Source organism: Jaculus jaculus, chromosome X (genome assembly GCF_020740685.1).
Source record: "Jaculus jaculus isolate mJacJac1 chromosome X, mJacJac1.mat.Y.cur, whole genome shotgun sequence".
NCBI lineage: Eukaryota > Metazoa > Chordata > Mammalia > Rodentia > Dipodidae > Jaculus > Jaculus jaculus.
The window spans coordinates 152383391-152406998 of NC_059125.1; the positions used below are offsets into that span (position 1 = coordinate 152383391).

The 23608-nt window shown below is 47.1% G+C and overlaps 2 protein-coding genes, 1 long non-coding RNA gene and 1 other non-coding gene across 5 annotated transcripts; 2 read left to right on the forward strand and 2 right to left on the reverse strand.

Moving 5' to 3' along the window:
* Positions 1 to 871: 871 nt before the first annotated feature.
* On the reverse strand, positions 872 to 3320 carry LOC123456506. The gene is made up of 3 exons (XR_006634578.1): positions 2617 to 3320; positions 1968 to 2018; positions 872 to 1004 (listed from the first exon to the last, which is right to left on the reverse strand). It is a non-coding gene; the product is annotated as an uncharacterized LOC123456506 (long non-coding RNA).
* A 272-nt stretch (positions 3321 to 3592) lies between these two features.
* Rpl10 (ribosomal protein L10) lies at positions 3593 to 5906 on the forward strand. Of its 2 annotated transcripts, XM_045140682.1 has the most exons (6): positions 3600 to 3705; positions 4297 to 4355; positions 4515 to 4622; positions 4736 to 4874; positions 5357 to 5519; positions 5699 to 5906. In XM_045140682.1, exons 1-6 carry the CDS (start codon positions 3683 to 3685, stop codon positions 5849 to 5851), a joined length of 645 nt encoding a protein of 214 aa, XP_044996617.1. In that variant the 5' UTR covers positions 3600 to 3682; the 3' UTR covers positions 5852 to 5906. The 2 variants fall into 2 exon arrangements, with proteins under 2 accessions (XP_012807577.1, XP_044996617.1); XM_012952123.2 differs by lacking the exon at positions 5699 to 5906 and having other exon boundaries at positions 3593 to 3705; positions 5368 to 5476.
* LOC123456937 lies at positions 5170 to 5309 on the forward strand. The gene has a single exon (XR_006634797.1). It is a non-coding gene; the product is annotated as a small nucleolar RNA SNORA70 (small nucleolar RNA).
* A 421-nt stretch (positions 5907 to 6327) lies between the features above and the next one.
* Dnase1l1 (deoxyribonuclease 1 like 1) lies at positions 6328 to 23569 on the reverse strand. Its single transcript, XM_045140681.1, has 8 exons — positions 23435 to 23569; positions 8709 to 8996; positions 8268 to 8356; positions 8101 to 8187; positions 7611 to 7711; positions 7356 to 7468; positions 6791 to 7039; positions 6328 to 6701 (listed from the first exon to the last, which is right to left on the reverse strand). Exons 2-8 carry the CDS (start codon positions 8841 to 8843, stop codon positions 6570 to 6572), a joined length of 906 nt encoding a protein of 301 aa, XP_044996616.1. The 5' UTR covers positions 8844 to 8996; positions 23435 to 23569; the 3' UTR covers positions 6328 to 6569.
* Between the last annotated feature and the right edge of the window lie 39 nt (positions 23570 to 23608).

Sequence of the window (23608 nt, forward strand, 5' to 3'; positions counted from 1 at the left end):
TGTCTTCAGGGGCCCTGGAACACTTAGCCCTGGCTGAAAGGTGGTCCTCATGTGCCAGAAACGTAGTTGAAGGTATACCAGGCCTTTTGTGAAGAATCCAGGCCCCGTCAGTGGAGCCAGGTGTTTGCCTGCTGATGACAGCCAACAGGAGAAGCACTCACCACACACAGAGTCTTGGCATGACATTCAGGGCCACAAAGAGCATCATCAGGAAGTACCCTGAAGAGTGCCAGCCAGGAAGGAGGGGGGAGGGGTCATCTCCAGGGAAACACCAATAGGCTCTTTTGGCCCCAGGCGAAGCTCCTGCCCTCACCAGACCCTCAGCCTCTCAGCCCCGGTCCACAACTGTCCCTGCCTGAGACACCGAGCCCAGGACCCAGTCACTGGGGAAAGGGAGCTCTTGTGCTTGCACCATGCATGGGCCATGCATCTCTGCACTGCTGGGGCCTTCCCTGCACAGGGGAGTCTTGGGCTGTCTGCAGGAGGCTCACCTTCATCTGATACCGGGCAGCCCAAGGGCCTGGCTGGGCTGCACGTCCAGCCTCCCAGGCTTGGGGAGCAACGCTACTGAGGGGATGCAGAACTGTGCGCACCCACCATAAGAAAGAAAGGCCTCCCTGCCCCAGGCCTCCCCCACCAGGGCCTGCGCAAGCAAGCCTCCCGTGAAAGGCCACAGAGCACACACCACATTCTTGTGTCCACACACGTTCTCTGGGGCCGGTCCTGCTCCCTCGTTGGGCTTTCCTGTGTTTTGACTTACAGTCCCTCAAGAAAGAGAAAGTCAAGCTGTGCCCTTGCCAACACAGGCTCCACCCAGTCTGGGCCCCAAGGACCTAGCATGTTTACTCCAAGGAAGGACACTTGCCTAAGACAGGATGCTCCAGACCTCGAGTGGCACATGCGGGCCTCCGCTCAAAGGTGGGTCTCTTTGAAGAAGACTTTTGCCTCACAGCAGCCAGAGGGAACCGCCTGTCTTTGTGTGTCGTCCTCTCATGCACAGTTCCCTGTGAGGCCAACAAAACCAACAGCAGCTATCAGGGAATGTCTCTTAGGAGCTGAGAATCCTGGGAGAATGTGGCTTCTGGGCATGGTTACCAGACCTGTCATCCCCAGCAGTGCCGAGGCTGAGAGAAGGCTGAGACAGAAGGATCTCGAGTTTGGGACCAGCCTGCACTACACACAGAGAACCTGTCCCAAAACCACAAAGAAACAACAACACAAAAAGAGCCAGGCAGGGCGACATGCATCTATAAATGCAGCTAGTGGAGGCAGAAGCAGGAGGATTGCTGCAGTTTCATGGCCAGCCCGAACTATGTAAGAAGATCTTGTCTCTAAAACAAAACAAAACAACACAACACGACTTTGGCTGGATCTTGGAACACTTCTCCTGTCCCATGTCCATTTCTTTGCTCCTCCCCCCCAACCTCCAAAGCCCTTCCAGGATCCTTCAGAAATGTGGAGAAATACTGGGCAGGGTGGCACATGCCTTTAATCCCAGCACTGGAGAGGCTGGGTTAGGAGGATCACAGTGAGTTAGTTACATACCAACCTGGGGCTAACGAGTGAGTTCCAGGACAGTGTGAGCTAGAATGAGATCCTGCCTCAATAAACATAATAAATAAATAAATAGCCAGGCATGGTGGTGCCCACCTGTAATGCCAACATTCGGGAGGCGAGGTAGGAGGATCGCTGTGAGTTCAAGGCCAGCCTGAGTCTACATAATGAATGCTAGGTCAGCCTGGGCTACAGCGAGACTCCACCTGGAAAAACCAAAAATAAAAAAAGAAACGTAGGTCCCGTGTGGTGGCGCACGCCTTTAATGCCAGCATAGTGAATTTCAGGTCAGCCTGGACTAGAGTGAGACTCTACGTTGAGAAACAAAACAAAAAAGGAAAGAAAGAAAAAGAAAAATCAGCGTGGGAGGTGATAAGTGTCAGTTGGGCGTAACGTGCTAATCTTGGGGTCACCTGTATGTCACACAGCACTTGGGAAACAGCACTGGGAAGTCCATCCTGGGCCTGAAGGAAAGGAAGCCAGACGACATTAGGAGAAGCCTAGCAATTGTAATGACGTGCAAACTAAAATCCTCTGCCTGACCCCAAACCGCTCCCAGTGCCCTAGGCAGCTGTGATGGGGCACCCACTGTGCTGCCTTCCCCACAGCCAGATGCCATGGAAGCAGCAAGCAGAAGCCCCGGGGATCCCGCGCAGGCCACAACCAGCTCCTCGGGCAGGCGGGCGGGCGTTGTTCCCCGCATGTACCCGGGGAACCACAGGGAGGGGGTGCTCCCGGCCTCGGCCCTTGCAGAAAAGCCACCCGCGCTTCCTCGCTTCGTCCGCGGGGCCGGCCTCGTCCCGCCCCCTTCAGGTGATGGGGCGGCCAGGATTGGGAATGCCCGCGCAGCGCTCCCCGCCACTTGCTCCCTCCAGAGGGAACAGGGTTCCCCGCCGGGAGAGCCACCCCTGTCAGTTCTAAGGGACGACACCTGACCTCCCTTCCTCTCCCAGACCTCGGGAGTGCACTCGGCCGGGAGCCACCTACCCTCCCTCCGTCCCTCGTCCCCCCCGCCGTGACCTGGTCACCAGCCGCCTTTGCCCACTTCTCTTCGTTGGGTACCTGGGATGTGGGACGGTTAGGGTTAGTGAGTGGCCGACAGTCTTTCCTGACACACTGGGGGACACGACACTCTCTGAACACCACGGGGAGGGAAGGAGGTGTCCGCTACCACTTGTTGTGGTTCTGGGAATATGAAGTTCACCGAAGGTGGCACAAGAGAGCATGGGAGGTCCTTAAAGGGCGTTTCCGGATGTGGTGATGTCGCCGCTCCCTCCCCTTCTCAAGCTCCCTGGGTAGCCAACTTGTCTCGTTCTGATGCTGTTGGGCGGGATGGATCCCACGGAGTGGAGGGCTGCGATTTGGTGCCGAGGCTTGTCAGCCTCTGTGAAAGTCTCCCACGCCTGATTCCTCAGGGTACGGAAATTTGACGCAAAGCTAGCTAACAAGGCCTTTGTGAGCTTAAGATCGGGGCTGGGAGGGGGGGGGTTACCTCCCCAACCTCCCTGGTGACAAAGAAACGCGTGTTGAGTCGCCGCCATGGCGCTCTCCCGCTGTGTCCTGAATCCTGAAGAAAGTCCCGGTCCCCGGACCCGGAACTCCTGAAGGCTAGGAACCAGTTTGCTGGCCTCCCAGCCTCAGTCAGGAGAACTCTCCTTTCAACTCTTGGAATATAACAGTTATATTTACACTAAAGCACCTAAGGGTTTTCTGCCCAACATGGCCATACGGAAGCTTTGTTATCTGGCCTATGTGTCGAAACCTCATTCGCCAGCACATTGCCCATGGTTCCACTGTCCAGTCACCTCGCTCTACGCATGCGTTATGCCTGCTCCTCACACATGCGCAGTGAGCCTTCCATCGATGATCCACGAATTTGCTAGAGCGTCCCTCCAGCCCTTGGCTGGGACTCTATGGTTCCTGCGCTTGAAGATAGGCCGCCTATATAAGACGTGTGCAGGCGTGGGAGCGCCTCTTTTCCTCCCGCGCGGTAAGTGTGTGTGGTCTCCCCCGTCTTCGGTGGGTTTTTTTTTTTCTCCTTTTTTTTCTCTCAGGCTTTTATTCCTCTCCATGTTTTCCTCTGACTTTAACATATTTTGTTACAGCCACCGAAGGTCTTAGCGTCGTCATGGGCCGCCGCCCCGCCCGGTGGTGAGTGCTGAGTCTATGCCAGTTTTCCTAACTAGGAAGTCGGAGGCACAATTGCTTTCCCCCCAAGATAATTTGTTTGGAAGCTCCCTCATTCTGAGCTCCTTTACCCGGAAACTGAGAGTTTGAGGTGTTGAAGTTCATGTTACTCTGAAGCGCTTCCTGGGTCCTTACAGGGTGGTGGATTGCCCCAGGAGTGCACGTGAGGCTCTAGTATCAGACTAGAAGTAACGTTTAGCAGCATCCAACCCTCTGCCTTCAAACCGAGTTAAAGCGTCTCAATACTCTCTTGGTGCCTTTGTTACGATTCATATTTTTTCTGGGCCTTGTACCGGACACCAAGGGCAATTCAGGCGAACTCGGACAGCACAGGCTTGTGCGCCCTACAGAGGGCGCCCTGCTCTTTAAACGTGGCTGCGGCGCCTTTGCTTATCACGTGCTCTAAAGTCTTGCGCGGTTTGATGTATACCGTCCTAGTTGTGGGGATGGGATGATGGCTTAATAATTAGTTCAGAGTTGGGCGCGTCTCGATCCTACTGTCTTTTGGGACCACATTCAGAGATTTTGTTGCATTTAGTTTTCTTTCCCTTGCAGCTACCGGTATTGTAAGAACAAGCCGTACCCAAAGTCTCGCTTCTGCCGAGGTGTCCCTGGTAAGTAATGGAAGAGTTTTCAAAGTGACAGGGTATGGTTGGGCGTGGTGGGACACGCCTTTCACCCCAGCAGAAGTAGCAATCTGGTCGTGAATTTGAGGTCAGCATGGACTAGAGGAAGACCCCACCTCAAAAAAAATTAAAACATTTTTCCCCCAGATGCCAAGATCCGCATCTTTGACCTGGGGCGGAAGAAGGCAAAAGTGGATGAATTCCCACTTTGTGGCCACATGGTGTCAGATGAATATGAGCAGCTCTCCTCTGAAGGTTTGGTAGTTTTTGCATATTTCCCCTTTATAACAAATGATCATTGCTTGTTGGGGGGCTGTGATGCCTCTGCCCAATGTCGTCTCGTTCTGCTTACTTTCTCCCCAATACAGCCCTGGAAGCTGCCCGTATTTGTGCCAACAAATACATGGTAAAAAGTTGCGGCAAAGATGGCTTTCATATTCGCGTGCGACTCCACCCTTTCCATGTCATCCGCATCAACAAGATGTTGTCCTGTGCTGGGGCTGACAGGTAATGCACCTTTCTCCTTAAAGTGCAGGATTAGGGTTACAAGCAGAGGGAAGAACTTGTACTTAGGGAGCTATACAAGGGGCCAGTAGCCTAACCCAGTGATTTTCTTAGAAAATATATTTTTAAATATTTATGTATTCGAGAGGGAATGGGCATGCCAGATCTCTAGCCACTGCAAACAGACACATGTGCCACCATATGCATCTGGCTTTATGTAGGCCCTGGGGAATGGAACCTGGCGTTTTGGGCTTTGCAGGCAAGCACCTAACAACTAACCCATATCCCTAGCCCCATTCTGCATCCAAGTAGCTAGCTGACCAGGTTCCTTTCCTCGTGGTGGCCCAGTGTGCAATGGCTGTAAACAGCAGCCTCCTTCATGTAGTGTATGTAAACTGTTGATTATACAGGTTGTCCTAACGGACCTTGGGGACAGTTTTCTAGTGGAAAATCCTAGTTCTGATCTCATGCTATTTCCAATCTAGGCTCCAGACAGGTATGCGGGGTGCTTTTGGGAAGCCTCAGGGCACAGTGGCCAGGGTTCATATTGGCCAGGTCATCATGTCCATTCGCACCAAGCTGCAGAACAAAGAGCATGTGATTGAGGCCCTGCGCAGAGCCAAGTTCAAGTTTCCTGGCCGCCAGAAGGTAATTGACACCCCACTTTTTCCTTTTTTTTTTTTTTTTTTTTTTGTTCTTTTTGGTCTTTTCCTGGTAGGGTCTTGATCTTGCCCGAGCTGGCCTAGGACTCAGTGATCCTCCTACCTCAGCCTCCAGAGTGCTGGAATTACATGCTCAGCTTACATCACATGTTTCTTTCTGTCTAGATACACATCTCAAAGAAGTGGGGCTTCACCAAGTTCAATGCAGATGAATTTGAAGATATGGTAGCTGAGAAGCGGCTCATCCCTGATGGCTGTGGGGTCAAGTACATCCCCAATCGTGGTCCCCTGGACAAGTGGCGAGCTCTGCACTCATGAGCTTCCAGTGCTCAACCTTATCAATCATGTTCACTCAATAAATCTCACAATACTATCCACCTGTGTCTGATTTAATTAAAAGGGTTTTGGAGCTAAGCAGGTGATTTACAGGTAAAAAGGAACCACAAACAATAGATAGCCATGTTTCTCTAGTCACAACTATATAAAATAAGGATCATAGAGGTTCATTATCTGCTATTGGGTACTTTATTGCCAGTTTTCAGTTTCCTTAACTCTGTTCTCCCCACATAAACAGACTGGTGCATTCATGACCCCTCAATGGTTAAAGATCTGTTCCTCAGGGGAGGGTGGGAAGGATAAAGGGATGAGAACATGATCTCAGTTTTTTTTTTTTTTAAAGATTAAGATTCAATTTAGCTTTTCACTGTCAGTTTTTATTTTTTTGTGGTTTTTGGAGGTAGGGTCTCACTCTAGCCCAGGTTGACCTGGGATTCACTTTGTAGTTTCAGGATGGCCTGCTTGTCAGTTTTCCCTTTGCCATTGCTTTGTCTCCTGACATAACCTGAGGTAGAGGGACATGAGTTTAGCCTCTTCCCCCTGGTGATGGGGATCAAACCCAGGGCCTTGACATGCTAAGCAAGAACCCAACCACTCAGTTATAGCCATGTCTTCTCTGGGTTACCAAACAAGACAAGGTTACACCTTAGCAAGAGGGTTTGAGTCTAAGGCAGTGACCAGCAGGCTTAGAGTTGAGCAATCAGATGACCTGGCCCAGCTGAGGGGACAGGAGTGACAGCAGCAGCAGAGTGGTCAGGCTGAGAGACTTGATACTTGGAGCTGCCAGGTTCAGCTCCACCTCCACAGGATAGTGGTCGCTGATGCTGAGAGCCTAGGGGGGTAGTAGAATGCAGTTGGTCCCGGGTGCTTCCCTTCCCCACTGCTTCTCTCCAACCTTGTGTCAGCCCTAGTTCTCTGTACCTCTTCCTCAGTGAGCTTGAAGTGGCTGGGGAAGTCAAAGGCAGCTGCAGCCTTCAGCAGGCTCTGACAGCTCTGCCCATGCACCACAATACGGTCATAGGTGCAATGGGTGCTCGCCCGCACAGTGGTGTCCTCCCCGTCGGGAATCACCCAATGGAAGCCTGCCTCAGTGCGCAGTAGCAGGCTGTTCAGGCGCTTTTTGGTCAGTGAAGCACAGTCAGCATTGAAGTCTCCAAGTAGGATCACATCCTAAAGATGGGAAATGATTGGATCTGGCCACTGGGCTGTCCAGTCCATCCCTTCCCCTCTTGTGCTAACAGTCCAGATCAGGCTGGAGAAGGGTCTTAGTGGTTAAGCGCTTGCCTGTGAAGCCTAAGGACCCTGGTTCGAGGCTCAATTCCCCAGGACCCATGTTAGCCAGATGCACAAGTGGGCACACACATCTGGAGTTCGTTTGCAGTGGCTGGAGGCCCTGGTGTGCCCATTCTCTTTCTCTTTGTCTGTTGCTCTCAAATAAATAAATAAATAAAAATTTTAAAAAAATTAAAAAACAGTCCAGACCTACCTCACTCTGCCAGCGTTGGGAGACGTCCAGGAACACATTATAGAGGGCATTCAGCTCCTTCTCCACATCCTTGGGCGTGGTGTGGAGTGGGACCAGCACCAAGCTAGGAAGGACTGCAAAGCCCAGGGAGCTGGGACTGCCACGCACTCCCAGCCCTGCTACCCCAGCATCTCCCACAGAAGCAGCCCCCAGGGCAGCCAACCACACGCCCCCTCCGGCTCCCACACACCAGGCCCACCTTTCTTCCCCTCCTACTTTTGCTGGGCAAAGTGAACTGGACCACAAATGGCTCCCGGGCAAAGAGGTCATCGGTGTCGTTGAACTGGTATGAATTCAGGACCTGTGTCTTGTCCGACCTGGGAGGACCAAGGGTTGGTAGACAGAGGTTTATACGGACCAACAGCAGAGCTGACACTCAGGGATTGGCCTTGTTTCCTAGTTATACCTGTTACATGTGGGCACAGCCTTTTTTTCTAGAATTTCTGGAGCTCACTTTTTCTTTTCATATTGGAGAATGGAATCTAGGGACCCACACATGATAAGGAGGCACTCTGACCCTGAACTATGCCACCAGCTCCTCAGAAGTTTTGGGATTTGAGATAAATTCTGGGTTGCCCAGGCTGGTGTTGAACTCACAGGCTAAAGCAGTCCTCCTACCTTAGCCTCCCCAGTAGCTGGGTCTTCAGACCACTATGCTCTGCTAGAACTGTTTTATATGACAACATGAATCAAGCCCTGTGCTCACCGAAAGATGTACACATACATTTCCTTGTATGTGCTGCGCCCCAACAGGGAGCTGTTTAGGAAACTGTAGCTCCTGGAACTGTCAATTCTGTCAGGAAAAGAGGAAAACAGTCAGGTCTCTTGAGGCTCTGGGTGGATCCTGGATTAAATGCTCAAGGCCCTTCTCACCGTTTGAGTTCTCGAAGCAGAAGGGTGATGGTACTGGGAGAGGAATCCACCACCTCCTGAAGTACCATGATATCACAGCGGACCAAGATCTGCAGGGAATGAGAGACGCCAGCCCTACTTAGAGCTGGTACTATGGGAGAGGGTGGGGTACCAGGGGTCTGGCACGGGAGTGACCAAGGGGGTCATGGTTCACTGGCTATGGCCCATAGATAAGTGGGAGTAGGAAGAAGCCAGGAAAACATCAAGTGTCATCCCACTATACCTCACTCGTTTCACAGAGGCAGAGACGGATAGTTAAATGATAAGAACATTCTCTACATCTGTGCACCCGAATCTCCACATGGCCCCTTCTTTCTGGTGCATGCCTCTAGCTAGTCAGGCAGGGGGTGGGGACTTTGGGTCAAGATATTTAAGAATAGATTCTTGTAGCAATGACCTTACCTGAACTAAGGTGTCCATCACTTGCTCCTTGGCCACTTTGGCCAGTGTCAACCGCTGAGCATTGAAGGCACAGATGCGAAAGGCCTCAGTCCCCCCAGCCAGGAGGAGGAGCAGGAGAGCCTCGAGGCTGCGCATGGCTGTGGGTGGTGGCAGGGCCACTCCAGAGGAATCCCAGCTTCCCAAGCTGGCCTCTTAGATGCTTAGTTGGTATTAGGTCTGCTGCTGCCCTGCAGGATTCCTGTCTCTCTCCCTGGGACACGTCAATGCCAGCACAAGGGGTTTGATGGCCTAATGAGATATATGCAGCATTAAACTTATCATCACAACCTTTAAAAAATATTTGAAGGCTGGAGAAATGGCTTAGTGGTTAAGGCATTTGCCTGCAAAGCCAAAGGACCCAGGTTTGATTTCCCAGGACCCACATAAACCAGACGCATGAGGGGCACATGAGTTCATTTGCAGTGGCCAGAGGCCCTTGTGTGCCCATCCTCTCTCTTTCTGTCTCTCTCTTCTATCTCTCTCTCTGCTTGCAAATAAATAAATAAAATTAGATATTTAAAAAATATATTTGACAACAGGTGCAATAGTGGCATGTCTGTCATGGTGGAAACCAACTGCCCTCTAATTGGACTGGAGGCCCACTCCATGGGAGGGAATACATACCTGATACTGAAAACTTAAAACAGGGTAGTCATGAGCCCTAGGGATGTAACTGCTGCTGCTGTCTGGCTAAATGAATATACTATGCTTATCAAATTGCCCACTAAGCACTTCTCTTAATACCCTTATATTAATGCTAATCTCATTTTTGGTAGAGAATCTTCTCTTTTCAGATGGCAGTGACCTTGGGGTGACTCAGAAGGCATCATGGTGCTGGAAAGAAGTGACAGGAGTGTTCAGTACTGCAATATCTCTATCACACCTTCCAAGGCTCAGGGTCTATTGCAGAAGAGGTGGTGTAAAGAATGTAAGAGCTAAAGGAAGGGTAGGACTCCTTACAACATGCTCCCCTGAGACACAAAATGGCCTGGATATCCATGACCTCACAGTGCCTTACACTACCTACACAAGACCATCCAGGAGGAAAAGATCATGACATCAAAATAAAAGAGACTGATTGAAAGGGAGAGGGGATATGATGGATAATGGAGTTTCAAAGTGGGAAGTGGGGGGAGGGAGGCTATTACCATGGGATATTTTTTATAAACATGGAAGTTGTTAATAAAAGTAAATTGAAAAGAAAAAAAAAATATATATATATATATATATATATATATATATATATATATATATATATATATATATTTGAGAGCTGGGCATGGTGACACACCCTTACAATCCCAGCACTTGGGAGTCAGAGGTAGAAATATCACTGTGAGTTTGAGGTCAGCCTGGGCTACAGTGAGGCCCTACTTCAGAAAGACTGTAAAAAAAATTGAGGCAAAAGGAGTAAACATGGGTGTATCAGGGCATCCTACTGAAACAAACTCCAGTCATGTGTCACTTTGTGTATCTGACTTTACGTGGGTATGGAGAAATCAAACCCAGGCCATCAGGCTTTGCAAGCAAGTGCCTTTAATTACTGATCCATCACTACAGCGCCCCCCACCTCAACCTTTTAAGGCATTAAGCACAACCCACAGTCCTCTGACACTATTACAACCATCCATCTCCAGGGCTTTTACATCTTCCCACACTGAAATTATGTACCCATTGAATATAACTTCCATGCCAGGCATGATGGCACACACCTTTAATCCTAGCACTTTGGAGGCAGAGGTAGGAGGATTGCCGTGAAGTTGAAGTCATCCTAAGACTACACAACGAATTCCAGATCAGCCTGGCCCAGAGTGAGACCCTACCTCAAAAAACCAAAAATGAAAAACATGTATATATCTTCCTTGCCAAGAATGACACAGAAGGATTACTTGAGCACAGGAGTTCAGGGTCAACCAAAGCAACAGAGTCTCTCTGTTTCTCTCTTATTTTGTTGTTTGGAGACAGAATCTGGCTCTGTTGCCCAGGCTACTCTCAAACTTGTGGCAATCCTCCTTAGCCTCCCAAGTGCTGTGATTACAAATACGAGATGCCACACCCAGCAAGGTCCTGGGTTTGCTTGTTTACTTTAAAAAATACTTTATTTAAAGCCGGGCGTGGTGGTGCATGCCTTTAATCCCAGTACTCAGGAGGCTGAGGTAGGAGGGTCGCTGTGAGTTTGAGGCCACCCTGAGACTACATAGTGAATTCCAGGTCAGCCTGGGCCAGAGCGAGACCCTACCTTTTAAAACCCCAAAACAAACAAACAAACAACAACAGCAAAATATTTTTTTTTTTTTTGAGGCGTGCACCGCCACGCCTGGCTATTTACTTATTTTTGAGAGAGACCGAGGGGAGAGAGAGAGAATGGGCATGCCAAGGCCTCCAGCCACTGCAAACAAACTCCAGATGCATGCACCACCTTGTGCATCTGGCTTACGTGGGCACTGGAGAATTATTGAACCTGGGTCCTTTGGCTTTGCAGGCAGATAGCTTAACCACTAAGCCATTGCTCCAGCCCTGTTTGTTTACAATTGTTTATTTATTTATTTATTTTTGTTTGTGTTTCTCAAGGTAGGGTCTCACTCTAGCCTAGGCTGATCTGGAATTTACTATCTAGTCCTAGGCTGGCCTCGAACTCACAGCAATCTTTCTACCTCAGCCTATTTAGTGCTGGGATTAGAGGTGTGGGCCTCCATGTCTGGCAATATATATGTTTGCAAGCAGAAAGAGAGAGATAGACAGAGACAGTGAGAATGGGTGCACCAGGGTCTCTAGCCACCACAAATGAACTCCAGAAGCATGCACCACTTTGTGCATCTGGCTTACATGAGTACTGCAGAATTGAACCTAGGTCCTTAGGCTTCACAGACAAGTGCCTTAATTGTGAAGCCATTCCTGTAGCCCTATATTTTTATTTATTTATTTGCAAGGGGAGATAGAGATACAAAGAGAGCAGAGAGGATAGGCATGCCAAGGCTTTTAGCTGCAGTAAATGAACTCCAGATGCATGTGTCATTTTGTGCATATGACTTTAGGTGGGTACTAGAAAATCGATCCCAGATTGTTAGGCTTTGCAGGCAAGCGCATTAGTTGCTGAGCCATCTCTCCAGTTCCCTGTTTGTTTGCTTTTAGAGATGGGTCCTCACATAGCCCAAGGTGGCCTCAAACTTACTATATAGCTAAGTATGACCTTGAATTTCTTGTATTTATTTAGTGTGTATACAGGCATGCTGATGCATATGAAGGCCAGAGGACAACCACAGTGTCTGTTCCACCTTCTTTGAGACAGGGTCTCTTGCTGTTGCAGCAAAAGAATTTGGCTCTTCATAGATTGTTGCTAGAAAATTTTCAATGACAGGGATGGGATACCTTCCAGTGAGTTTTGCCCAGGGAGATCCCTGGTGCCCCCAAAACATCAAAAGCCATTGCCGAGGCCCTTGGTTTCCCACCAGGAATAGATGGTAAGTCCCTATTGCTGACGACTCCACATACTTGGGCTGCAAGGTCACTGAGAAATCCTGCTAGAACTGAGCTGATAACCTCCTCCATGTATATCAGCTGACAGAAAGCTGGAAGAAGCCACACTGCATTCAGTTCAATGGGAGAGAGAGAAATCACCAGTGAAGCTACTCAGCACTGGACACAGCAAGCCTTATATTTTGCCAGCCAGGCCAAATGAGCCAACGGGTGCAATAGTAGCATGTCTGTCATGGTGGAAACCAACTGCCCTCTAATTGGACTGGAGGCCTACTCCATGGGAGGGAATACAACCCTGATACTGAAAACTTAAAACAGGGGTAGCCATGAGCCCTAGGAGTGTAATGTCTGCTGCTGTCTGGCTAAATGTATATCCTATGCTTATCAAACTGCCCAGTAAGCACTTCTCTTAATGTTCATACCCTTATATTAATGCTACTTTCACTTTTGGTAGAGAATCTTCTCTTTTCAGATGGCAGTGACCTTGGGATGACTCAGAAGGCATCATGGTGCTGGGAAGAAGTGACAGAGGAGTGGTCAGCACTGCAATATCTCTATCATAACTTCCAAGGCTCAGGGTCCATTGTGGAAGAGGTGGTGTACAGAATGTAAGAGCCAAAGGAAGAGTAGGACTCCTTACAACGTATTCCCCCCAGACACAAAATGGCCTGGATATCCATTACTTCACAGTGCCTGACACTACCTACACAAGACCATCATAATAGGAGGAAAAGATCATGACATCAAAATAAAAGAAAGACTGATTGAGAGGGAGAGGGAATAAGATGAAGAATGCAGTTTCAAAGAGGAAATTGGGGGGGGAGGTCATTACTATGGGATATTGTTTACAACCATGGAAGTTGTTAATTAAAAAAAAATTGAAAAAAAAATATTTGGCTCTTGAGCTTAGGAGTCTCCTGGGTCTGTCCCCTATTGTTGGAGGCCTGGGATCACAGACACATATGCAATTTTGCACCTGGCTTTATGGGGTGCTGAGGAATTGAACCCAGGTTGGCAGGCTTTGAAAGCAAAGCACTTTAACCACTGAGCCATATTCCTATCCCTGACCTTGAACTTTTGATCCTCCTGCCTCTAGTGCTGGGATCACAGGTTGTACCACCGCATCCAGCTTATGTGGTGCAATAGATTGAACTTGTGGCTTCACACATACTACACAAGAACCCTACCAACAGAACTACATTTCTACCTTTTTAAACAATTCATTTATTTGGGCCTGGGAGCAATGGCTCATTGGCTAAAGGAAATGGCTTGTAAAGCCTGCTGTTCTGAGCCAGTTTAGGTTCATTTCCCCAGTACCCACATAAAGCTAGAGGTACAAAGTGGAATATTTATCTAGAATTTGAGACATCAAGAGGCCCTGGTACACCCATTTTTTTCTCTCTCTCTCTGTTTATAAATAAACAACCATATTTTTTAAAACTGTTGATTTGAGGGCTGGAGAGATGGATCAGTGGTTAAAGGCACTTGACTGTAAAGCCTAACAACCTGGGGTCAACTCCCCAATACCTACATAAAGACAGATACACAGTAGTGTATGCATCTGTAGTTTGTCTGCAGTGGCAAGAGGCCCTGATGCACCCATTCTCTCTCTCTGTCCTTGCAAATAAATAAATTAAAATATATCTAAGCTGGGCATGGTAGTCCATGCCTTTAATCCCAGTACTTGGGAGGCAAAGGTAGGAGGATTGTCTTGAGTTGGAGCCCTCTTGAGACTACATAATGAATTCCAGGTCAGCCAGGGCTGGAGCAAAACCCTACCTTGAAAAACCATAAAAAAAAAAAAGCTTGGCGTGGTGGCATACGCCTTTAAACCTAGCACTTGGGAGGCAGAGGTAGGAAAATTGTGGTGAATTTAAGGCCACCCTGAGACTACATTTTGAATTCCAGGTCAGCCTGTGCTACAGTGAGACCCTACTTAAAAAAACAAAAACAACAACAAAAAAATTTTTTTTGAGGGATGGAGAGATGATTTAGCAGTTAACGCGTTTGCCTAAAAAGCCAAAGGACCCAGGTTCAATTCCCCAGGACCCATGTTAGCCAGCTGCACAAGGGGTGCAAACATCTGGAGTTCATTTGCAGTGGCTGGAGGCCCTGGTTCGCCCATTCTCTCTCTCTGACTCTAATAAATAAAATAAAATAAATATTTGAGAGAGAGATAAAAGACAGGTGTGCTAGGGCTTCTTGCCACTGAAAGAAAACTCCAGACACATGTGTCACTGTGCATCTGGCTTTACATAGGCATTGGGGAATCAAACCCGGGTCAGCAGGCTTTGAAAGCAAATATCTTTAATCATTGAGCAATCTCCCTAGCTCCCATTTCTAGTTTTTGTTTTTGAGAGGGTCTCATGTAACTCAAGCTGGCTTTATACTTGTAAACCTAGGCTGGAGAGATGGCTTAGTGGTTAAGGCACTTGCCTTCAAAGCCATAGGACTCTGGCTCGATTCCCCAGGACCCATGTAAGCCAGAAGCACAAGGGTCGCATGCATCTGGAGTCCGTTTGCAGTGGCTGGAGGCCCTGGTGCGCCCATATTCTCTTTCCCTCCCTCCCTCCCTCCCTCTTTCTCTCTCTCAAATAAATAACTAAAAATAAAATATTTTTAAACTTGTGATCCCCATGCTTACTCTTCCCAAATATGCCACCATGTCTGGTAAATCAGTCTGATTTTCTGCCTGTCTCTGCTGGGGCTTGAACTCAGGGTATTGCTAAGCATACTACCACAGAGCTACAACCCCATTCCTGGAAATCTATCTCTTAAAAAGTAAAATTGGGGGCTGGAGAGATGGCTTAGCGGTTAAGTGCTTGCCTGTGAAGCCTAAGGACCCCGGTCCAAGGCTTGATTCCCCAGGACCCACGAGCCAGATGCACTAGGGGGCGCATGTGTCTGGAGTTCATTTGCAGTGGCTGGAAGCCCTGGTGTGCCCATTCTGTCGCTCTTTCTCTCTGCCTCATTCACTCTCTGTCACTCTCAAATAAAAAAATAAAAACTTCAATTTTTTTTTTAAAGTAAAATTGCCATAGTTAAGCCAGGCATGGTGGTGCATGCCTTTTATTCCAGCAGAGGTAGGAAGATCACTGTGAATTCAAAACCAGTCTGGGATTACTGAGTGAATTCCAGATCAACCTGGGCTATAGCGAGACTCTACCTGCAAAAAAAATTAATTGACTAATTAAATTTTAAAAATACTGCAGCTGGGGTGATGGCTCAGCAGTTAAAGGGGCTTGCTTGCAAAGCATTCTGACATAGGTTCAATTCTCCAGTCACACATGTAAAACTGGACCACAAAAAGTAGTACAAACATCTAGCATTCTGTTTGTAGTGGCACGCATTGCTAGCTTGTGAGCATACTCACACCTGCGTGTAAATAAAGAAAATTGAAATTAGCCAGGCGGGGTGGTTCATGCCTTTAGTCCCAAAAATAAAAATAAATTCCAGGCATGTTTGTGAATGTCTGTAATCCCAGCACTAAGGAGACTGAGGTAGGAAGACGGCTGTTTTAAGCCCAGCATGGGATACAGAGTGGATTCCAGGTTAGCCTGCCTTATAAGACCTTGCCTCAAAAAGGAAAAAAAAAAAAAAAAAAAACCACAAAAGACTGCACATGATAGCACACTTTTGTAATCACAGTATTGATTGAGAAGGTGAAGGTAGGAGGATCACAAGTTTGAGGACAGGCTGAGCTATATAGGGAGTCCCAGACCAGCCTAGGCTACATAGTGAGACCTAGTTTCAAAAGGCAAACATAGGACTGGAGACTCGGCTCAGCAGTTAAGGTGCTTGCTTGCAAAACCTAAGGACCCGAGTTCAATTTCCAAGTACCCATGTAAAGCCAGATACACAAGAGAGTGCATGCATGTAGAGTTCATTTGCAGTGGCTAGGGTCCTTGGCACACCTCCTCATTCTCTCTCTCTCTCTCAGTCTGGGCTAGAGTAAGACCCTACATCAAAACAAAACAAAAAAGCAAACACAGCAATAAAAAATATAACTCTTAGCTGGGCGTGGTGGCACACGCCTTTAATCCCAGCACTCGGGAGGCAGAGGTAGGAGGATCGCTGTGAGTTTGAGGCCAGCCTGAGACTACATAGTGAATTCCAGGCCAGCCTGGGCTAGAGTGAGACCCTACCTCGGAAAAACAAAAAAATATGTATATGTGTATATATATATAAAACTCTCGAGCTGGAGAGATGGCTCCGCTGTTAAGGCACTTGCCTGCAAAGCATACTGACCCGGGTTCTTCACATTCCTAGTACCCAAGTGAAGCTAGATGCACAAAGTGGTGCATAGGTCTGAAGTTTGTTTGCAATGGCTAGAGGCCCTGGCATGCCCACTGCCCCCTCCCTTACAAATAAAGAAATTAAAAAAAAATAACTCCTGGGGCTGGAGGGATGGCTTAGTGGTTAAGGCGTTTGCCTACAAAGCCAAAGGACCCAGGTTCGATTCCCCAGGACCCACGTTAGCCAGATGCACAAGGGGACACACGCATCTGGAGTTCGTTTGCAGTGGCTGGAGGCCCTGGCGTGCCCATTCTCTCAGTCTTTCTCCATCTTTCTCTGTCAAATAAAAATTAAAAATAAAATATTTAAAAATATGTAACTCTTTGAAGCCAAGTGTGGTGGCACATGCCTTTAGTCCCAGCACTTGGGAGGCAGAGGTAGGAGGATTGCTGTGAGTTCGAGGCCATGCCAAGACTACATAGTGAATTCCAGGTCAACCTGGACAAGAGTGAGACCCTACCCTGGGGGAATATATATATGTATGTATGTATATATATGCATCTTTGGTTTGTATAAGTTGGTTAAAAATTAAAAAGGCCAAAGATAAGGTTTTTTTTGTTTGTTTGCTTGTTTTTCAAGGTAGGATCTTGCTCTAGCCCAGGCTGACCTGGAATTCACTCTGTATTCTCAGGATAACCTCGAAATAATGGCAGTTCTCCTACCTCTGCCTCCCGAGTGCCGGGATTAAAGACGTGCACCACCACGACCAGCTAAAAGATATCTTTTTTTTTTTCTTTTGTCTATGAAGTTGCAGTTTATTTTTTTGGCCTCTTTGATGTATGTGTGAAACAATGTCCAACAATAAACCGGAATTATATTTTGCTGAGTTATTCTAACAACAACAAAACAAATATATATATATATCTTGAGCAGGAGAAATGGCTTAGACATTAAGGCGCTTGCCTGCAAAGCCAAAGAACTTAGGTTCATTTCCCCAAGACCCACAAAAGCCAGATGCACAAGGTGGCACATGTGCCTGGAGTTTGTTTACAGAGGCTGAAGACCCTGACGTGCCCATCCTTTCATGCTCTCTCTCTCTCAAATAAGTAAATAAATAAAAATAAACTTAAAAAATATAACTCGGTAAGACCATATTGCTGAAGACTCCACATACTTGGGCTTCAAGGTCACTGAGAAACACTGCTGGAATTGAGCTGAAAATCTCCTCCATGTAGACCAGCTGACAGAAAGCTGGAAAAGGCCATGCTGCATGCAATTCAATGGGATAGACAGAAATCACCAGTGAAGTTACCCAACAGTGGACGCAGCAAGCATTATATTTAACCAGCCAGGCCAAATGAACCAATGGGTGCAATAGTGGTACATCTGTTATGGGGGAAACCAATTGCCCTCTAATTTGACTGGAGGCCCATTCCATGGGAGGAACTATATCCTTGATACTGAAAACCTACAAACATACAACAGGGGTAGTCATGAGCCCTAGAGGTGTAACGTGTGCTGCTTCCAGGCTAAATGTATATACTATGCTTATCAAACTACCCAGTAAGCACTTCTCTTAATATTCATACCCTTATATTAATGCTAATCTCACTTTTGGTTAGAGAACCTTCTCTTTTCAGATGACAGTGACCTTGGGATGACTCAGAAGGCACCACGGTCCTGTGAAGAAGTGACAGGAGTACTCAGCGCTGCAATATCTCTATCACACCTTCCAAGGCTCAGGGTTCATTTTGAAAGAAGTGGTGGAAAGAATGTAAGAGCCAAAGGAAGGGTAGGACTCCTTACAACATGCTCCCTTGAGACACAAAATGGCCTGGATATCCATGACCTCACAGTGCCTGACACTACCTACACAAGACCAACATAATAGGAGGAAAAGATCATGACATCAGAGTAAAAGAGAGACTGACTGATTGAGAGTGGGAGGGGATATGATGGAGAATGGAGTTTCAAAGGGGAAAGTTGGGGGGGATGGAGGGCATTACCATGGGATATTATTTAGAATCATGGAAGTTGTTAATAGAAATAAATAAATACAGGGCTGGAGAGATGGCTCAGTAGTTAAGGTGCTTACTTGCAAAGTCTAAGGACCTGGGTTTGATTTCCCAGTATCCATTTAAAGCCAAATGCACAAGGTGGCACATGCATTGGGAGTTTGTTTGCAGTGACTAGAGGCCCTGGCATGCCCATTCTCACTCTCTCTGCCCATTCTCTCTCTTTCTCTGCCTGTTTATCTTTCTCTCTCAAATAAATATTTTTAATTTTTTCTGAGTTATTTATCTTTATTTATTTATTAGATACACAAAGAAAGAGAGAATGAGAATGGGCATGTCAGGGCCTCTAGCCACTGCAAATAAACTCTAGATGCATGTGTCACCCTGTGCATCTGGCTTACATGGGACCTGGAGAATCAAATTGAATCTGGGACCTTAGGCTTTGCAGGCAAGTGCCTTAACTGCTAAGCCATCTTTCCAGCCCCTTTTGTTGTTTCTCAAGGTAGGGTCTCACTCTAGCCCAGGCTGACTTTGAATTCACTATGTAGCCTCAGACTGGCCTTGAACTCACAGGAATCCTCCTACCTTGGCCTCCCAAATTCTGGGATTAAAGGTATGTGACACCACATCTGGCTAAAATAATTTTTAAAAAGTAGAATGGCACCACAATGTCCTTCAATGACTATCTTGTTACTGAACACCATGCCCTTATAGATCATTCTCTATTTTTTATTTTTATTTTGGTTTTTTGAGGTAGGGTCTCACTCTAGCCCAGGCTAACCTAGAACTCACTATGTAGTCTCAGAGTGGCCTCAAACTCACGGTGATCCTCCTACCACTGCTTCCTGAGTGCTGGGATTAAAGGCATGTGCCACCATGCCCAGCCTTTTCATTCTTTATTTTTTGCTTTTCAACATAGGGTCTTGCTTTAGCCCAGGCCGTCCTGGAATTCACTACGTAGTCTCAGACTGGCCTCAAAACACAGCAATTCTCCTGCCTCTGCCTCCTAAGTTCTGGGGCTAAAGGTGTGCACCAGTATGCCTGGCTTTGTTTTTATATTAATTTTAATTTTATTTTATATTAATTATTTGGTTCATTCTTGACTCATCAGATATATTCCAGTTTCCTTTTCCTTCATGTCTGCTCTTATTTCAGTGTCTCAATGTGCCTTTCTCATGTCACATATATAGTATGAATTCATATATTGTATATTTGTGTCTATTTTATTTAATTAATTATTTGAGAGAGAGAGAGAGAGAGAGAGAGAGAGAGAGAGAGAGAGAACTGGCATGCTACTGCAAAAGAACTCCAGACATACTATATCTGGCTTACATGGGTTCTTGGGAATCAAACCTGGGTCCTTAAACTTTGCAGGCAAGCACCTTAATGGTTAACACCTCTCTCCAGCTCTATTGCTTTTCTTATTGTGTTTCTTTCCATTAAAACATACACTGCATAAAAAAAAATCTCTTCCTTCTTGAGGCTGAATAATATTCAATCATGTGTACAGACACACATTTTTTTAATTTATTTTTTTTATTGACACCTTCCATGATTGTAGACAATATCCCATGGTAATTCCCTCCTCTCCCTGCCCCCCCCCCCCGTTTCCCCTTTGAAACTCCATCCTCCATCATACTCCTTCTCCCTTTCAATCAGTCTGTCTTTTATTTTGAAGTCATCACCTTTTCCTCCTATCACAATGGTCTTGTGTAAGTAGTGTCAGGCACTGCGAGGTCATGGATATCAAGGCCATTTTGCAGACATGCTTGGTTTACCTGCTTATCCAACAATGAGCATTCACCAGCTGGCTATCTTGACTTTTTCATGTGTGGTACTGGAGATTGAACATGAGGTCTTGCACATGCTGAGCAGGCAGTCTTTATTGCAGAGCTCCATTCCCAACCTTGTACTTTTTATTTATTTTTTTTTTTGAGACATAGTCTCCAGCTTGGGCTAGCTTTGAACTCCCTATATAGTCAATGATGGCCTTGGCTTCTGATCTCCATCGACATCTCTCAAGTGCTCCTATTACAGGCATGCAACACTGTACCTGGTTTATGTAGTACTGGGGATGGACCCCACAGCTTCATGTGTGGTGGACAAGTACAGTACTCTACCAACTGAGCTACAATCCCTCACCCGTCATCATTTTGAAAAATGCTATACAAGCCATTTTGATTTCCTATTCTTGACTCAGAAGTAGAAATGCTGAATCATATGGTAGTTCTATTTTTTTTTTGGTAGTTCTATTTTTTTAATGTTAGTTATTTTATTTATTTGAGAGAGAAAGGGAGAGAGAGAGAGTGCGTGAGAGCACTCCAGGTATCTGCACTACCTTGTGCACCTGGCTTATGTGGGTCCTGGGAAATAGAACCAAGCTCTTTTGGCTTTGCAGGCAAGCACCTTAATCACTAAGCCATCTCTTCCGTCCTGGTATTTCTATTTTTAATGTTTTAAGGAATGCCATACAGTTTTCCATTGCTGCTGTGGCATTTTACATTCCCACTAACAGTGTACAAGAGTCCTGACTAATTTTTTTCTTTCATTTTTAATATTATTATTATATTTTATTTTTTGGTTGTTCAAGGTAAGGACTCACTCTAGCTCAGGGTGACCTGGAATTCACTATGTAGTCTCAGGGTGGTCTCAAACTTGTGGCAATTCTCCTACCTCTGCCTCCCGAGTGCTGGGATCAAAGGCATGCGCCACCATGTCCAGCTTTTCATTTTTTTGTATTTTTTGAAACCTTCTTTTTTAAATTTTGAAATCTTAACCACTAAGTATGTCTCCAGCCTGTTTTTTTTTTTTTTTCCCCTCCTGAGGTAAAGTCACACTCTAGCTCAGGCTGACCTGTAACTGTAATTCACTATGTTGTCTCAGGGTGGCTTCAAACTCATAGCGATCCTCCTACCTCTACCTACTGCGTGCTGGGATCAAAGGCGTACACCACCACGCTTGACTCATCCAGCCCATGTTGTTCTTTTAAATTTATTTGAGAGCAAAAGACAGACACAGAGAGAAAGAGGAGATGGATAGAAAGAGAATGGGCGCACCAGAGCCTCCAGCCACTGCATGCAAACGAACTCCAGATGCATGCGCCACCTTGTGCATCTGGTTTACATGGGGAATTTAGCCTCGAACCAGGGTCCTTAGGCTTCACAGGCAAGCATTTAACCACTAAGCTATCTCTCCAGCCCCCAGCCTATTTTTTGAAGCTTGGTCTCACTCTAGCCCAAGCTGACCTGGAACTCATTCTATAGCTCAGGCTGGCCTCAAACTCATGGCAATCCTCCTTCCTCAGCCTCTGAAGGGCTGTGACTAAAGGTGTGCACCACTACACCTGGCTTGATGACATTTTCTAGGGTCTCACTCTAACCAAGGCTGACCTGGAATTCATTATGTAGTCTTAGGCTGGCTGGAACTCACAATGATCTCTTTACCTCAGCCTCCTGGGTACTGGGATTAGAGGCATGGGCCATCAAGCCCGGCAACATTCTTTTAAATAACTGCTTTGCAGCATTTCCTATCTAGCTAGATGCCTTGGCTAGGATAGATGCAGCCCTCAATTCAGGAAGATTCTCTCTCTCCATACTAGCAACTACTGCATGAACCTCTTCATCATTCTCTCTTCCTACTTGTGACGTGTTCTTTATCTTTTGGGTGCTTTGTTTTGTTTTGTTTTGTTTTGTTTTGTTTTGTTTTGTTTTGTTTTGTTTTGTTTTGTTTTGTGACAGTGTCACACTGTGTAGCCAAGACTAGCCTGGAATTCACTAACTAACACTTAAGCTGACCTCAGACTTTCAGTGATGTTCCTGCCTAGGACTCCCTAGTGCTGGGGTTACAAGTGTGAGCCACCACACATGGCTTGAGATGTTGTCTTTAACTAAAGCACTGGGGAGGCTTCATCAGGAGGATCATTGTGGGTTTGAGGCCAGCATGGGCTTCAGAGTGATTTCCAAGTCAGCGTGGGCTAGAGCGTGACCTTGCCTCAAAATAAAAAGGAGACATAAAGGTTCCAGCAGTGAAAATGATCCCAGATGTTGCCACATCATCCCTGTTGCATTGTATGACCCAGCCACCAATGGGCAGGCCTTTCTTTTCATCTTGCTAGCCGGAGCCCCTCTTAGAGCATCTGTCTCAGGTCTATGTATTTTTTTTTAATTTTTTTTGTTCTTCATTTATTTATTTATTTATTTGAGGGTGATAAACACAGAGAGAAAGGCAGATAGAGAAAGTGCGAATGGGCGCACCAGGGCCTCCAGCCTCTGCAAACGAACTCCAGACGCGTGGGCCCCCTTGTGCATCTGGCTAACGTGGGACCTGGGGAACTGAGCCTCGAACCGGGGTCCTCAGGCTTCACAGGCAAGCGCTTAACCGCTAAGCCATCTCTCCATCCCTGTCTCGGTCTATTTTTGTCTCAGGCTCGCCTCCACCTGTCTTTTGGGCTCAGCTCTTCACTGTCCTACTCCCTGTCCATGTGCCATTCCAAGGCATGAGGCTTTCTGCTTCTGTCTGCCTGCTTTTGTCAATCACACTCTCACGTTTTCCTCCGGCTTAGTTTCAGGCTCTCTGGGCTCTACCTGTCTTGCGTTGTCTTTCCTTTTCTTCCCTTCTGTGTCTCAGTCACACAGTCTTGCCTGTGGCTGGCCTTATGCCTGTTTGTCTTTGGCCACCTGCTGTATCATTCATGCTACTTGGGTCTCCTTGCGTCGATGCCTATTTTGGGATATATGTAAACATTTGTTCCGCTCTAGGCTGGCCCAGACAAGTTTGCACAGAGACTAGGATGTCCCCTAGCATTGTGGGGTAACAAGAATCAGAAAAAAGCTCAACGCCTAACCCGGGCTTCCTACACCAGCCTTGGTTCTGGCTATGTGATTCTCTTCCCTTGTTAAACCCCTTCCCCGGGGAGGGAGCAACCTTTGCCCTTTCCCTGCGCCCACAGGACTCTCATACCTTCCCAGACCAGTTCGTCTCCACGTCTGCCTCAACCTTGAACAGATCATGACACTCCACCGAGTTGCAGCGCCGGTCTGGGTCCCGGATCAAAAGAGGAAGCTTTGTTCCAGACCCGCCCAAGAGAGGCCAAGGGAGTGGGGCCGGGTTCCAACCCTCCGCGGGCAGAGAGGG